This window comes from Takifugu flavidus, chromosome 17 (genome assembly GCF_003711565.1).
Source record: "Takifugu flavidus isolate HTHZ2018 chromosome 17, ASM371156v2, whole genome shotgun sequence".
Classification (NCBI taxonomy): domain Eukaryota; kingdom Metazoa; phylum Chordata; class Actinopteri; order Tetraodontiformes; family Tetraodontidae; genus Takifugu; species Takifugu flavidus.
In genome coordinates, this window is record NC_079536.1 from 3,753,053 (window position 1) to 3,765,755 (window position 12,703).

The window sequence follows — 12,703 nt, forward strand, 5'->3', positions numbered from 1 at the left end:
CCCAGTGTCCACCACTGGGTCCAGGGAGATGAAGACCTCCCTGACAGAAGGTTCTACCAGATGTTCCCAACAGACCCACACAATACGTTTGGGTCTGCCAGTTCTCTCCAGCAGATCCGACTTACCACCAGCTGGTGATCAGTCAGCGCCTCTTTTCATCCTGAGTGTCCAAGACATGACGGGATCAATAAAACGATCATTATACCTCCGGACTGTACGTGGAAGCCCTTGACGCTCTTTACAATCACACTTGGAGACACATTCAGAGTTTTTGCTATTTTCCAGACTGGCTCAGTCATTGAAGGATGTCAGGGTTCATGCTTAGATCAGAGTCAGTTTATTCAGCCCAAACCCAAAAACCAGGCAGGTAAATGATCTGGTCAGGCAGGAATAACATGACGGGAGCATCAGACTTCAAACTAAAACAGGAGGTAACAAGAATAAAACCCTGTAGAACGGACACTTAACATTACTTGGTCGTGACAACGCAAAGCTAAAAAACCTTCAAAAGGTTTCTTTTTTTTTTACTGCAACTTCTCAGGAACTCTCTGGACAGATATAGTAAAGCAGTTTCACTTGAACATATGACTGGAACCTTCCCTGAATACTTTTGGTTTTGTCGGAGATAACAAAGATCACAAGTTTTTGATCAACAATACACTCACCTTGGGAAAGTTTCACATACACAAATGCAAATAAATGAAGGCAAATCCTGAAATGACACATTTTACAATGACTTTCACTGCTTACAAAAAAGGCCGTCAAAACATGCAACTGTATATTTGAAATGTAAAACTCGTATTGACAAATTTGAACTACAGAGTAAGCTCGAGCAGATGTCCTTTTTGTATTTTATTTGGGTGTCTTGTTCAATATTTTATAATGCTGATTGTGATACTGCCATATTTTAGATTTTTATATTGATGTTTTCTTTTCTTCTTGGAGCATTTCACAGACTTTAAGACCTCTAAAGAAAAGTCTATGAAATTCAAATGCACAGGTTGAGCAACATAATTACGGGTCTTATGTGGGCGTTCCTAAAGTTGTCGCTTTAGGGTTTGAGGTGAATTATTGGGAGGTAATTGAGCAACCCAGCAGGTCTAACGAGTCCCTCGATGAGAACTGCACCAGAAGAAGAAAGAAATGCTCTTTTTGCTTCCACAGCTTTATCTTAAATCACAACTTTAACAGCAGAATTTAAACTACAAAACTGCATCCACACAAGCAAAAGACTGTAAATTTGCATATATGGTGTTTTTGCCTCCTCTTGCTTCTCTGGCCAGACAGGGGGGGGGGGGGGGGCTCTTAAAAAGGGAGTTTTTCCTCCTGTTGTTGGGGTTCAGGCTCTGGGTTTCTCTGAAGCACCTGAAAACCTTTTGATTGTATCACAAGATATATAAATAGAGACATAAATGAAAACTGAATCAAAGCAGTAAATATCAACATAATAACAGGTCTGAGTGAGTGATATAAAATATTGTTCAATATGAAATCATTTTGGATGATTAAACAAATGGACTTTTACTTGTGTAGAATTTAAAATATTCAATATGTCCCACCAGAGGACAGTATTTATAGTCACAATCATTCACCCTTTTTTTAAAGAAACAAATCCTTAGAATCAGTGTAGGTGCAGTTTTGTAGTTCAACTTCTGTTGGTAAATTTGTGATTTAAGAAAAATATGTGGAAGCAAAAAAAGCATTTCTTTATTTTTTGGTAGGTTGGTTCTCATCGGGGGACTTGTCAGACCTGCTGAACTTTCGACTGAAGTGACTTCTTCGGTAGCTGGAACACCCTCACAAGTGCCTTAAATGTCGCTCTACCTGTGCGTTTGAAGTTTTTAAAGCTTTTAAAGTCTGTGAAATGCCCTGAGAGGAAAAAGAACATCCTGATTGAAATGTCACGCTAACAGACGACAGATCTCACAAAACAAGTATGAAGCTTTTGTAGAAATCATCCTGAAATGTTGCTTCTGAAAGTCTGATTTTCTTGTTTTGAGGCAGCATCAGTCTTTAGTGTCATAAATAAATCTGTACAAACACAACACGGCGGGGGGTAGTTGGCTATTGTGACTGTGTGACTGCAGGAGATCTGCTACTCAGCTTATAGTTCACTAAAAACCTGATCCATGTTCACGTAATGTTGGACTGTTGTGATTACAAGATTTAAAAAACTGTGCTGGAATTAAGTACAAGCATTGAAAATGAGATCAGAATCGATGCATATTTCAGAGATGATCAAATATTGTTATTTCAGCAGTAAAATCTTTATATCAACTAAATGTACCATGAATGGCCAAAGTAAAATGAACTAGACAATTCTGCATAATTTGTGAGGGTGTGCCTCACGCTGCCTCTGTTGCCTCTTGCCCCCCCCACCAAGCCAATTGCGTGCATGTTGTGCAGCCTCAGCACCTGCACAATGCCTTGGCAGCACCCCCCCATCCCCCCACCTAGATACCGCTTGACGCGGTCCAATATTATCGAGGCTGGGCTTGTTAGAACCACAGGACGGTGTTGATGTTGTCCAACAGTGTGAAAGAGTCCTGATGCTGCCCCTTTAAATGTCTCTGGTCACACTGGAGCTCCGGGAGGAGACTCCTGACCGGTGAGACCGTTGATGAAGATGCCAAAACATGTCAGGCATGCTGCAAATAAGTTACCTACCTGTCTGACAAGAACTAGCAGTTTCTTCATACCGAATGTACTTATACTTTAGTTCGTTAATGCCCTTTAAAACCTGGGCAACATTCCAAACCATTTCTTAACCTTCCCATCATCAACGTGTTCCTCCAGTTTTGGACTATAAAAGAGGTTCGAGCAGCCCTGACTTCACTCATCCTCCTCCTTCTGCTTGCAGTCTGGTTTGGGTGCTACACTAAAGCTACGTGAGTATTTTCCACTTCTCCCATTGTCTTTAACTAGGAAATCTTTGATGCTGATGTGAGTTTGTCTCCTACTGAGCAAGAACCATCGAGGGTTGCAAAATGAAGCTGGACATTGTCCCACATCCCACTTTTCCTGTGAATTTGTAACGGTTTCTGTTGAGCGTGACACAATAATCCTTTTGTGCTGCAGAACCATGTCCATCAATGTCTTAGAGAAAGGCTCTGAGCTCAAGAGGGGAGACTCTGTGTTATCCAAAAACAGCCAGTGGATTGCTCTCTTTCAGGTGAATCACTAACACCTCTGTCAAAGACACCAATAAATGCTACTTACAAAATAAAGTGACACGAGATGACACATTTTCCTTCTGCCTGCAGCATGACGGTAACTTTGTCGTCTACCGCACTGAGCCCGTGTGGGCTTCAGACACTTCCGGCATGGATCCAACCCGCCTGTGCATGCAAGGAGACTGCAACCTGGTCATGTACAATGATGAGGAAAAGCCCCGCTGGCACACAAACAGCGCCAAAGGCAGCTGCAACACCTGTGTCCTTTCACTTACCGATGAAGGGAAGCTGGTGCTGGAGAAGGATGGCCAGGAGATTTGGAACTCCGACTATGATCATGGCATGAAGTGATGCATTTGAAAGCCAAACTCTCATCACTGGGTGTTTCCAACCCTGTCCTGTAAACTGGGTTCAAATAAAAGAAATGTTTCACCAGTTCACAAATGAGTCTTTGTCTCTGTGAAGTAACTTAAAACTCAGCAAAAGGTGTGATGAGCTACAGGTTAATGTTAATGGCGCTGAAATCCCCTCATTTACCCTGTTATTACAACTTTCATGTCAATTTCATCTGAATCAGTTGTCATGTCTTTCCATTCATTGAAAATATGTGTAATTTCTTCCACTGCTGAACACTGAATTGGGATTTCTCACTATGAAGTTATCATTCCAATCCTCATTTAACAATAGATCAGTAATTTCTGGCCAAACATTTGTGGAAAAAATTATTTAAGCTGCCATATTATGTTATCCATTTTAATACTGTTATCAATGAAATGTTGCACATTCTGCTGTATACATGGTCAATTGGGCATGTTTCTCTTGGTCAAACAACAATGGAGTGCAGAGGAGATGGCGTCCTCTGTGGAGCGGTGTAGTGTCGGTGCAGTTTTGTAGTTCAACTTCTGTTGGTAAATTTGTGATTTAAGAAAAATATGTGGAAGCAAAAAGAGCATTTCTTTATTTTTTGGTAGGTTGGTTCTCATCGGGGGACTTGTCAGACCTGCTGAACTTTCGACTGAAGTGACTTCTTCGGTAGCTGGAACACCCTCACAAGTGCCTTAAATGTCGCTCTACCTGTGCATTTGAAGTTTTTAAAGCTTTTAAAGTCTGTGAAATGCCCTGAGAGAAAAAAGAACATTTTGATTGAAATGTCAAGCTGACAGACGACAGATCTCACAAAACAAGTATGAAGCTTTTGTCGAAATCATCCTGAAATGTTGCTTCTGAAAGTCTGATTTTCTTGTTTTGAGGCAGCATCAGTCTTTAGTGTGATAAATGAATCTGTACAAACACAACACGGCGGGGGGTCGTTGGCTATTGTGACTGTGTGACTGCAGGAGATCTGCTACTCAGCTTATAGTTCACTAAAAACCTGATCCATGTTCACGTAATGTTGGACTGTTACAAGAATTACAAGAATTAAAAAACTGCACTGGAATTAAGTACAAGCATTGAAAATGAGATCAGAATCAATGCATATTTCAGAGATGATCAAATATTGTTTTTTCAGCAGTAAAATCTTTATATAAACTAACAATATGAGACTAGGAATATAAAAATATCAGTAAATCAATGTCATATTTGACTAATATACTGGGTATATATACGCATATGAGATTTAAACATTTAATAAGCTTTCTGCTCTTTGTTAAGTGGACAGTCACACAAAAGGAATATAAGCATAAATACATTACGTACATTACTTTATTACTTGTTCCTATTCTCATGTTATTGTTATAACACTAGGAATAAATAATGAGGACAGATTCTGGATCAGCACCATGGAGTAAACTAAATGTACCATGAATTAAAAAGTCAGTGTGTGTGTGTGTGTGTGTGTGTGTGTGTGTGTGTGTGTGTATGTATGTGTGTGTGTTTGCAGGTTTAATTCTTAATGAATACTAGTATATTTAGCTGGTTAGGGTTAGTGTTAAAGAGTCCTGATGATGCCCCTCCAAATGAGGAGGAGGAGACTCCAGACTGGTGAGACCGCTGATGAAGACCACAGAACATGTCAGGCATGTTGCAAACAAACTGCCACGTGTCTGACCCCTTTCAGCTAGTTATGCTGCACATGAATGTGTTTTTGCTTTAGTTGCTTCATGCACTTTTAAATCTGGTCAACATTCCACAGCATTTCTTACCCTCCCCTCATTAACGTGTTCGTCCAGTTTTGGACTATAAAAGAGGTTCTAGCAGCCCTGACTTCACTCATCCTCCTCCTTCTGCTTGCAGTCTGGTTTGGGTGCTACACTAAAGCTACGTGAGTATTTTCCACTTCTCCCATTGTCTTTAATGAGGAAATCTTTGATGCTGATGTGAGTTTGTCTCCTACTGAGCAAGAACCATCGAGGGTTGCAAAATGAAGCTGGACATTGTCCCACATCCCACTTTTCCTGTGAATTTGTAACGGTTTCTGTTGAGCGTGACACAATAATCCTTTTCTGCTGCAGAACCATGTCCGTCACAGTCTTAGCGAAAAATGGTAAGCTCAGGGCTGGAGACTCCGTGTCATCCAAAAACGAACTTTACCGAGCTGTCATGCAGGTGAATCACTAACACCTTTGTCAAAGACAGCAATAAATGCTACTTACAAAATCAAGTGACACAAGATGACACATTTTCCTTCTGCCTGCAGGATGATGGTAACTTTGTCGTCTACAAAGGCGATGAAGTCATGTGGGCAGCAGGCACCCACGGCAGGGGTGCAAACCGCATTGTCTTGCACGAGTACGGCAACATGACCATGTACAGGGCTGATAGCCGGCCCTGCTGGTCAACACGTTTCCCCGATGATATTTCCAACACCTGTGCCCTTTTACTGACCGATGAAGGGAAGCTGGTGCTGGAGAAGGATGGCCAGGAGGTTTGGAACTCCGATCAACCCATAGATTGTTGAGTTTGAAAGCCAAACTCTCATCACTGGGCGTTTCCAACCCTGTCCTGTAAACTGGGTTCAAATAAAAGAAATGTTTCACCAGTTCACAAATGAGTCTTTGTCTCTGCAACTTAAAACCCAGCTAAAACATAAGAAGTCCCACTCAGATCAAAAATCTCTTTTACAAGAGCGTCCTGGCCGAGGTCACAGCAATGCATCCGTCAAAAACATCATGCGGCTCAGTATTAACGACGCAAAGCCAACCTTTCCAAATATATCTGCGGAATTCTGAATCAAACTAAAGACAATATCGGGAAATACTGCAAATAATATATGGAGCCAACTGACGCACACATCGATGACTGCCGGACAAGAACCCTGGAGTTTTGGGTCCAACATGCGCATCACACAGATCTGAACAGAGGTCTGACCATATTGAATACGCTGCCTGTTGCAGACCAAGCAGCTGCACCTTCTGAGAATCCCACATAATAGAGTCTAGGATTGAAGATACTTAGCAATGCAAAGCCAAACACAAGACTGTTTCATCCCTTTTTAACTCAAATGCAATTGACCACCAGCTATGCTGTTAATTATGGCTGTTTTCTTAAGAAAAAAAAAAAAAAGATGATGGAGGACTTGATTATCAGCTCAAAATCAAATAATCTATCATTCGTCTTCAGATATTGTTCCTGAAAGTCCCATTCTGTTGTTGGTATGCAGTGTCAGTCTTCAGGGACAGAACGACTCTACATCTTAAAGATCAGACAATAGACACAGAAACAATAGTTATTGTGAGCGATTACTGAATTTAAACGACAGATATGCTTTTTAAAAATCTAATTATTGGTTAATTAAAAAAAAAAAAAAAAAGGTTGGGCGCGCTCGAAGCGGCGCGCTGTCCAGCAGACGGCGCCATGGATGACCATTTTTTTCCTCCGTGCCAACAGGTCTTGATCTGGTCAAGAACCATGTCCAAAGATGTCTTGGAGAGAGGTTCTGAGCTCCGACGGGGAGACTATCTGATGGCGAAGAACGCAGAGTGGAAGGCTGTCTTTCAGGTAAATTTCAGGTGCAACACCTCCATCCAATAGATACTTACAAAATCAAGTTACACAAACAAACTTTCTTTCTGCCTGCAGCATGATGCTAACTTTGTCATCTATGGCTGGAAGCCCGTGTGGGCTTCAGACACTTACGGCATGGATCAAACCCGCCTGTGCATGCAGGAAGACTGCAACCTGGTCATGTACAATGATGAGGACAAGCCCCGCTGGCACACAAACACCGCCAAAGGCAGCTGCAACACCTGTGTCCTTTCACTGACCGATGAGGGGAAGCTGGTGCTGGAGAAGGATGGCCAGGCGATCATGGCATGAAGTGAAATAAAAGAAATGTTTCACCAGTTCACAAATGAGTCTTTGTCTCTGTGAAGTAACTTAAAACTCAGTGAAAACAATGAAAAATACGATTGTTTGCAACAAATGACAACCCAAGCACCTCACGTGACTGTTCAGTTATTGTCATGCCGTTACCCAGGACCACCTAATTAATGGTCACAGTGCATGCGTGCATGTCAGGCCCTGCAACATCCCCTGCATCTGAAATAAGATTCAGATTCCTCACCCTTCTTTCGCCGCCTGCATATTGAGCAACCACCAACGTTCAGTTAGCAAGGTTTGCTTGAAGGCATCGGGGTTAGTGTCGCTAACATTAATGTTTGCTTGAGGGAAATGAAAGTGCCAGCAGAGCACAGGAGAGGTCGCGCTAACAAAACAGACCTGAAAACTGTTACACAACTTCTTCTTGGTATGAAAAGCTCACGGAGATTAACCAGACATGAACACTTTTACCAAAGTTAATTATTTCTCAATAAGGTCACCACCAGTTTATGTTGATAACCTTCATTAGAGGGTGGAGGGTGTGTTTGGAACTGGTATTTGGAAACGGTACCAACATGCACTTGGTGTGGTTAACATTTATGCACGCAAGAACACGCCTTGCATGCCGTTGGATGTCGATATTTTCCACGAATCCTGGCACAAACAAGTAACACCAAAATAAATAGTCTCATGTGAAGCCAGTAAAACAGTATAAAATCATGACTCTGTCATGGTTGTGCAAGAGTGAGCGCCCGGTCATCACCCAGCGTTGATGGCCATAGGTGAGGACTAAGACGTAGATCGACCGGTTAATCGAGAGCCTTGCGTTCCGGCTCAGCTCCTTCTTCACCACGACGGATCGGTTAAGCGCCCGCATCACTGCTGACGCCGCTCCAATCTGCCTGTCGATCTCACGTTCCATCCTACCCTCACTCGTGAACAAGATCCCGAGATACTTGAACTCCTCCACCTGGGGCAGGACCTCCTCCCCAACCCGGAGAAGGCACTCTATCTTTTTCCGAGTGAGGACCATGGACTCTGACTTGGAGGTGCTGATCCGCATCCCTGCCACTTCACACTCGGTCGCGAACCGTCCCAGCATTTGTTGGAGGTCCCTGTTCGATGGCGCCAGAAGAACTACGTCATCCGCAAAAAGCAGCGACGAGATCTTCCGCCCACTGAACTCGACACCCTCCACTCCCCGGCTGCGCCTAGAAATTCTGTCCATCCAAAAGTTATGAACAGAACCGGTGACAAAGGGCAGCCCTGGCGGAGTCCAACCCTCACTGGGAACGAGTCCGACTTACAACCGGCTATCCGGACCAAGCTCCTGCTCCTTTGGTACAGGGACTGGATGGTCCTTATCAAGGGACCTTCCACCCCATACTCCCGGAGCACCCCCCACAGGATGCTCCTGGGGACCCGGTCATAAGCTTTTTCACAAAACACATGTGGACTGGTTGGGCAAACTCCCAACTCCCCTCAAGCAAATGAAAACCCCAAACAGCAGTGGAGCAGCAAATCAGTACAGCTATTAATCACTCGGATGCAACTTATAATAGCTCATGGATTTACTCTATTAAATGGTGGGAAACGAGACCTGACACCTGTGCAGAGTTGGAGTGATCCATTTACAATATAGGGGTGATTTGGAACTCTCAATGTCAGCCCAAACAAGGGGATTATGCCAAAGTGACAGCATATCCTGCATAAAACTGCAAATTTTCATCCGACACATCGTACCAAGATTGTTGATTTTAATATCAGTCCTTAAGTTGAGCTCTGTAGCGCCCCCTCGTGGTCAGTACCGTAAACAGAGGTCTGACCATATTGAATACGCTGCCTGTTGCAGACCAAGCAGCTGCACCTTCTGAGAATCCCACATAATAGAGTCCAGGATTGAAGATACTTAGCAATGCAAAGCCAAACACAAGACTGTTTCATCCCTTTTTAACTCAAATGCAATTGACCACCAGCTATGCTGTTAATTATGGCTGTTTTCTTAAAGAAAAAAAAAAATGATGGAGGACTTGATTATCAGCTCAAAATCGAATAATCCATCATTCGTCTTCAGATATTGTTCCTGAAAGTCCAATTCTGTTGTTGGGATGCAGTGTCAGTCTTCTTCAGGGACAGAACGACTCTACATCTTAAAGATCAGACAATAGACACAGAAACAATAGTTATTGTGAGCGATTACTGAATTGAAACGACAGGTATGCTTTTTAATAATCTAATTATTGGTTAATTAAAAAAAAAAAAAAACAGGTTGGGAGTGCTCGAAGCGGCGCGCTGTCCAGCAGATGGCGCCATGGATGACCATTTTTTTCCTCCGCGCCAACAGGTCTTCATCTGGTCAACGTTCCAAAACATTTCTGGACCCTCCCTTCTGTCTCGTGCGCCTCCCCTCATTAACAAACCCCTTCCTTCTCTCGGTATAAAAGAGGTTCGAGCAGCCCTGACTTCACTCATCCTCCTCCTTCTGCTTGCAGTCTGGTTTGGGTGCTACACTAAAGCTACGTGAGTATTTTCCACTTCTCCCATTGTCTTTAACGAGGAAATCTTTGATGCTGATGTGAGTTTGTCTCCTACTGAGCAAGAACCATCGAGGGTTGCAAAATGAAGCTGGACATTGTCCCACATCCCACTTTTCCTGGGAATTTGCTTTCTGTTGAGCGTGACACAATAATCCTTTTGTGCTGCAGAACCATGTCCGTCACAGTCTTGAAGAATGGCTCTGAGCTCAAGAGGGGAGACTCTGTGTTATCCAAAAACAGCCAGTGGATTGCTCTCTTTCAGGTGAATCACTAACACCTCTGTCAAAGACACCAATAAATGCTACTTACAAAATAAAGTGACACGAGATGACACAATTTCCTTCTGCCTGCAGCATGACGGTAACTTTGTCGTCTACCGCACTGAGCCCGTGTGGGCTTCAGACACTTCCGGCATGGATCCAACCCGCCTGTGCATGCAAGGAGACTGCAACCTGGTCATGTACAATGATGAGGACAAGGCCCGCTGGCACACAAACACCTCCAAAGGCAGCTGCAACACCTGTGTCCTTTCACTGACCAATGAAGGGAAGCTGGTGCTGGAGAAGGATGGCCAGGAGATTTGGAACTCTGACCGCGATCATGGCATGAAGTGATGCATTTGAAAGCCAAACTCTCATCACTGGGCGTTTCCAACCCTGTCCTGTAAACTGGGTTCAAATAAAAGAAATGTTTCACCAGTTCACAAATGAGTCTTTGTCTCTGTGAAGTAACTTAAAACTCAGCAAAAGGTGTGATGAGCTACAGGTTAATGTTAATGGCGCTGAAATCCCCTCATTTACCCTGTTATTACAACTTTCATGTCAATTTCATCTGAATCAGTTGTCATGTCTTTCCATTCATTGAAAATATGTGTAATTTCTTCCACTGCTGAACATTGAATTGGGATTTCTCACTATGAAGTTATCATTCCAATCCTCATTTAACAATAGATCAGTAATTTCTGGCCAAACATTTGTGGAAAAAATTATTTAAGCTGCCATATTATGTTATCCATTTTAATACTGTTATCAATGAAATGTTGCACATTCTGCTGTATACATGGTCAATTGGGCATGTTTCTCTTGGTCAAACAACAATGGAGTGCAGAGGAGATGGCGTCCTCTGTGGAGCGGAGTAGTGTCGGTGCAGTTTTGTAGTTCAACTTCTGTTGGTAAATTTGTGATTTAAGAAAAATATGTGGAAGCAAAAAGAGCATTTCTTTATTTTTTGGGAGGTTGTTCACCAGTTCACAAATGAGTCTTTGTCTCTGCAACTTAAAACCCAGCTAAAACATAAGAAGTCCCACTCAGATCAAAAATCTCTTTTACAAGAGCGTCCTGGCCGAGGTCACAGCAATGCATCCGTCAAAAACATCATGCGGCTCAGTATTAACAACGCAAAGCCAACCTTTCCAAATATATCTGCGGAATTCTGAATCAAACTAAAGACAATATCGGGAAATACTGCAAATAATATATGGAGCCAACTGACGCACACATCGATGACTGCCGGACAAGAACCCTGGAGTTTTGGGTCCAACATGCGCATCACACAGATCTGAACAGAGGTCTGACCATATTGAATACGCTGCCTGTTGCAGACCAAGCAGCTGCACCTTCTGAGAATCCCACATAATTGAGTCCAGGGTTGAAGATACTTAGCAATGCAAAGCCAAACACAAGACTGTTTCATCCCTTTTTAACTCAAATGCAATTGACCACCACCTATGCTGTTAATTATGGCTGTTTTCTAAGAAGAAAAAAAAAAGATGATGGAGGACTTGATTATCAGCTCAAAATCGAATAATCCATCATTCGTCTTCAGATATTGTTCTGAAAGTCCCATTCTGTTGTTGGTATGCAGTGTCAGTCTTCAGGGACAGAACGACTCTACATCTTAAAGATCAGACAATAGACACAGAAACAATAGTTATTGTGAGCAATTACTGAATTGAAACGACAGATATGCTTTTTAAAAATCTAATTATTGGTTAATTAAAAAAAAAAAAAAAAAAGGTTGGGCGCGCTCGAAGCGGCGCGCTGTCCAGCAGACGGCGCCATGGATGACCATTTTTTTCCTCCGTGCCAACAGGTCTTGATCTGGTCAAGAACCATGTCCAAAGATGTCTTGGAGAGAGGTTCTGAGCTCCGACGGGAGAGACTATCTGATGGCGAAGAACGCAGAGTGGAAGGCTGTCTTTCAGGTAAATTTCAGGTGCAACACCTCCATCCAATAGATACTTACAAAATCAAGTTACACAAACAAACTTTCTTTCTGCCTGCAGCATGATGCTAACTTTGTCATCTATGGCTGGAAGCCCGTGTGGGCTTCAGACACTTACGGCATGGATCAAACCCGCCTGTGCATGCAAGAAGACTGCAACCTGGTCATGTACAATGATGAGGACAAGCCCCGCTGGCACACAAACACCGCCAAAGCAGCAGCTGCAACACCTGTGTCCTTACACTGACCGATGAAGGGAAGCTGGTGCTGGAGAAGGATGGCCAGGCGATCATGGCATGAAGTGAAATAAAAGAAATGTTTCACCAGTTCACAAATGAGTCTTTGTCTCTGTGAAGTAACTTAAAACTCAGTGAAAACAATGAAAAATACGATTGTTTGCAACAAATGACAACCCAAGCACCTCACGTGACTGTTCAGTTATTGTCATGCCGTTACCCAGGACCACCTAATTAATGGTCACAGTGCATGCGTGCATGTCAGGCCCTGCAA

At 43.0% G+C, this 12,703-nt stretch overlaps 4 protein-coding genes and 1 pseudogene across 4 annotated transcripts; all 5 read left to right on the forward strand.

Moving 5' to 3' along the window:
• Positions 1 to 2,747: 2,747 nt before the first annotated feature.
• On the forward strand, positions 2,748 to 3,617 carry LOC130513577 (B-type lectin plumieribetin-like). The gene is made up of 3 exons (XM_057012360.1): positions 2,748 to 2,888; positions 3,079 to 3,172; positions 3,264 to 3,617. The coding sequence occupies exons 2-3, from the start codon at positions 3,083 to 3,085 to the stop codon at positions 3,522 to 3,524; spliced, it is 351 nt and encodes a 116-aa protein (XP_056868340.1). The 5' UTR covers positions 2,748 to 2,888; positions 3,079 to 3,082; the 3' UTR covers positions 3,525 to 3,617.
• Positions 3,618 to 5,630: 2,013 nt separating this feature from the next.
• On the forward strand, positions 5,631 to 6,072 carry LOC130514247 (B-type lectin plumieribetin-like). The gene is made up of 2 exons (XM_057013735.1): positions 5,631 to 5,720; positions 5,812 to 6,072. Exons 1-2 carry the CDS (start codon positions 5,631 to 5,633, stop codon positions 6,070 to 6,072), a joined length of 351 nt encoding a protein of 116 aa, XP_056869715.1.
• An 888-nt stretch (positions 6,073 to 6,960) lies between these two features.
• Positions 6,961 to 7,430, forward strand: LOC130514248 (B-type lectin plumieribetin-like). The gene is made up of 2 exons (XM_057013736.1): positions 6,961 to 7,112; positions 7,194 to 7,430. Exons 1-2 carry the CDS (start codon positions 6,969 to 6,971, stop codon positions 7,428 to 7,430), a joined length of 381 nt encoding a protein of 126 aa, XP_056869716.1. The 5' UTR covers positions 6,961 to 6,968.
• A 2,299-nt stretch (positions 7,431 to 9,729) lies between these two features.
• On the forward strand, positions 9,730 to 10,677 carry LOC130513578 (B-type lectin plumieribetin-like). The gene is made up of 3 exons (XM_057012361.1): positions 9,730 to 9,953; positions 10,139 to 10,232; positions 10,324 to 10,677. The coding sequence occupies exons 1-3, from the start codon at positions 9,745 to 9,747 to the stop codon at positions 10,582 to 10,584; spliced, it is 564 nt and encodes a 187-aa protein (XP_056868341.1). The 5' UTR covers positions 9,730 to 9,744; the 3' UTR covers positions 10,585 to 10,677.
• Positions 10,678 to 12,082: 1,405 nt separating this feature from the next.
• Positions 12,083 to 12,493, forward strand: LOC130514249 (B-type lectin plumieribetin-like; annotated as a pseudogene).
• The last annotated feature ends 210 nt before the right edge of the window (positions 12,494 to 12,703 follow it).